The 1861-nt window shown below is 50.5% G+C and overlaps 1 protein-coding gene across 1 annotated transcript in view; it reads left to right on the top strand.

The window, feature by feature from the left end:
• Positions 1 to 769, top strand: part of LOC101353366 (ral guanine nucleotide dissociation stimulator-like) — a 52187-nt gene extending 51418 nt beyond the window's left edge. The window contains 2 exon segments of the mRNA XM_012559611.1: positions 366 to 400; positions 694 to 769. Coding sequence (XP_012415065.1) covers positions 366 to 400; positions 694 to 769 — 111 coding nt within the window.
• Positions 770 to 1861: the final 1092 nt, after the last annotated feature.

The raw sequence follows: 1861 nt of genomic DNA, 5'->3' as shown, positions 1-1861 counted from the left end.
AAACTTCCGGAGGAGTAGAAAGGTGGGCAGTTTTGGAACACACTGTGGGGGTGGGGATAGAAATCAGAGCTCCTGCTGGACAGGACATTCCCTTGCTCCATCCCCCTTCCTTTTAGATTTATGGGGAGAGTTTGATGCACAGAAAAGGGGAGACATGTCCCACACAAGGGTAGGGCTAGGGGGTTGGAACCCAGGTCAGCTTGCAGGCAGAGACTTTGAACCAGTTCTGAGAAGAGGAAGGGTTCTGGATGGGAGTGGAGGCAAGAAGGGACCCCATGGGAGGAAAGACGTGGCGACTGGAGCCCTGCCCTCACAGCACCCACACCCAGGCCGGGTCAGCCTCCTGTCCTTCCCTCTGTTCCCAGGAGTTTAGTGTGCTGCAGGAGATAAAACTCCTCCAGTGGGCCTGCTAGCACTACACCATCGTGGCCCAGGAGCAATTTGAGGCCTGGTTCCAGGGCATGGGGGGCTCTCACTGAGACAGAGACGTGAGGCCTGTGCAGGAACTGGGCCATGGCAGGGTGGGCTTTCCCTGGTGACTGCTCCACAGACCCTGTGGACTTCGTTTCTTAGTCAGTGGCAGACCTTGTTCCCTGATGATAGCTGGGGCTCCTGGACTCCAGCTTCTGGGCAGAACCTAGGTAGGAGACCATGAGGCTCCTGGTAGCTTCACAGCTGCCCTCTGTGCTGTAGGTACAACCTGTCCTGTGAGCTACAGACCCAGACACAGCTGTCCAGCAACACCCACTTGTCTAGCAAGAAGACCTAGAGGACTTGACCATCTTCAAGGGCTGGTGCGAGTGAGTGCCTGGATCTAGGTGGGCAGAGGCAAGCTCCCTCAGGTCTCATTAGTGGTCAGAGCCCAGCATGGGCTGGGGGAGTCAGACAGCCTGTGCCCGGGGCATGTCTCCTCACCTCTTTGTGCTTCGGTTTTCGCCTCTGTGAAATGGGCTGACGCTAAATGATCTTCTAAATGGCTGGAGCGAATGGGGTAATGGTGATCGTCCAAGCACTTAGCTCAGTACCTGACACAGACATCACAGTGGTAGCTGGGGAAGGGTAGACTGTGTCCCCGGGGAGGACCTCAAGATAAGCTGACCCCTCCGCCCAGTTGCCAGGACCCCAAAGAAGAGCCCAGTACCAGCGGAAGATCCCACTCCTGTGACCAGTTTATTGTGGCCCTTTTCTCAGAAACGGCGAAACAGCCAGAAAGCAAGGAAGGCATCGAATACCATAGGGACAGTTCAAAAGACAATGGACACCATACTGAAGTCTGCCCTCTCAACCTGTGCACCTGACCCTTCAGAATATGAGGGGGTCCAAGGACTGCTAATGCTGAGTCCCGTGGCACACCCCAGCACACTCCTCCTCCATCCATCTTGGTACATCCCCGGTGATTCCTACCCCTATGTGTGTTGTAGATTCTGGGCTTGAAACCAGTGAAGCCTGGGACCTGGAAGCCTGAGCCTGAGCGGAGGTGGAGATGACCCAGTGTTCACTGTTATTACCTTTTAGTTAATATTTTCTTATTTACATTTATTTATAAATATTTCTTCTTAAAATAATAAAAGTTTAATTTCTTCTTGTTTATTTCAATCATCCATCCATGTGCTTTTTTTTTGTAATTTACGTTTGAGTCATTTAGTTTTGTAGTTATAAAATTTCACCTTATTTTACATTCATTTATTTTCATGGGGATATGGTTCTAGCTATAGCAGTTAATATTTATTTATTAGTTGTATTAGTTTATTTCTTGTTCTTTCACATCCCAGCCATCTACTTGCAGGGTCATGTGTAACTGCACCTACAGCTTCATCATCAAATGGGTTTTGCTATTATCCAGCAGACACCAGGCTTCTCC

This window comes from Trichechus manatus, unplaced genomic scaffold (genome assembly GCF_000243295.1).
Source record: "Trichechus manatus latirostris isolate Lorelei unplaced genomic scaffold, TriManLat1.0 scaffold00282, whole genome shotgun sequence".
NCBI classification, from domain to species: domain Eukaryota; kingdom Metazoa; phylum Chordata; class Mammalia; order Sirenia; family Trichechidae; genus Trichechus; species Trichechus manatus.
The sequence above is the reverse complement of the archived record's forward strand: the minus strand, read 5'-3'. Positions and strand labels throughout refer to the sequence as shown.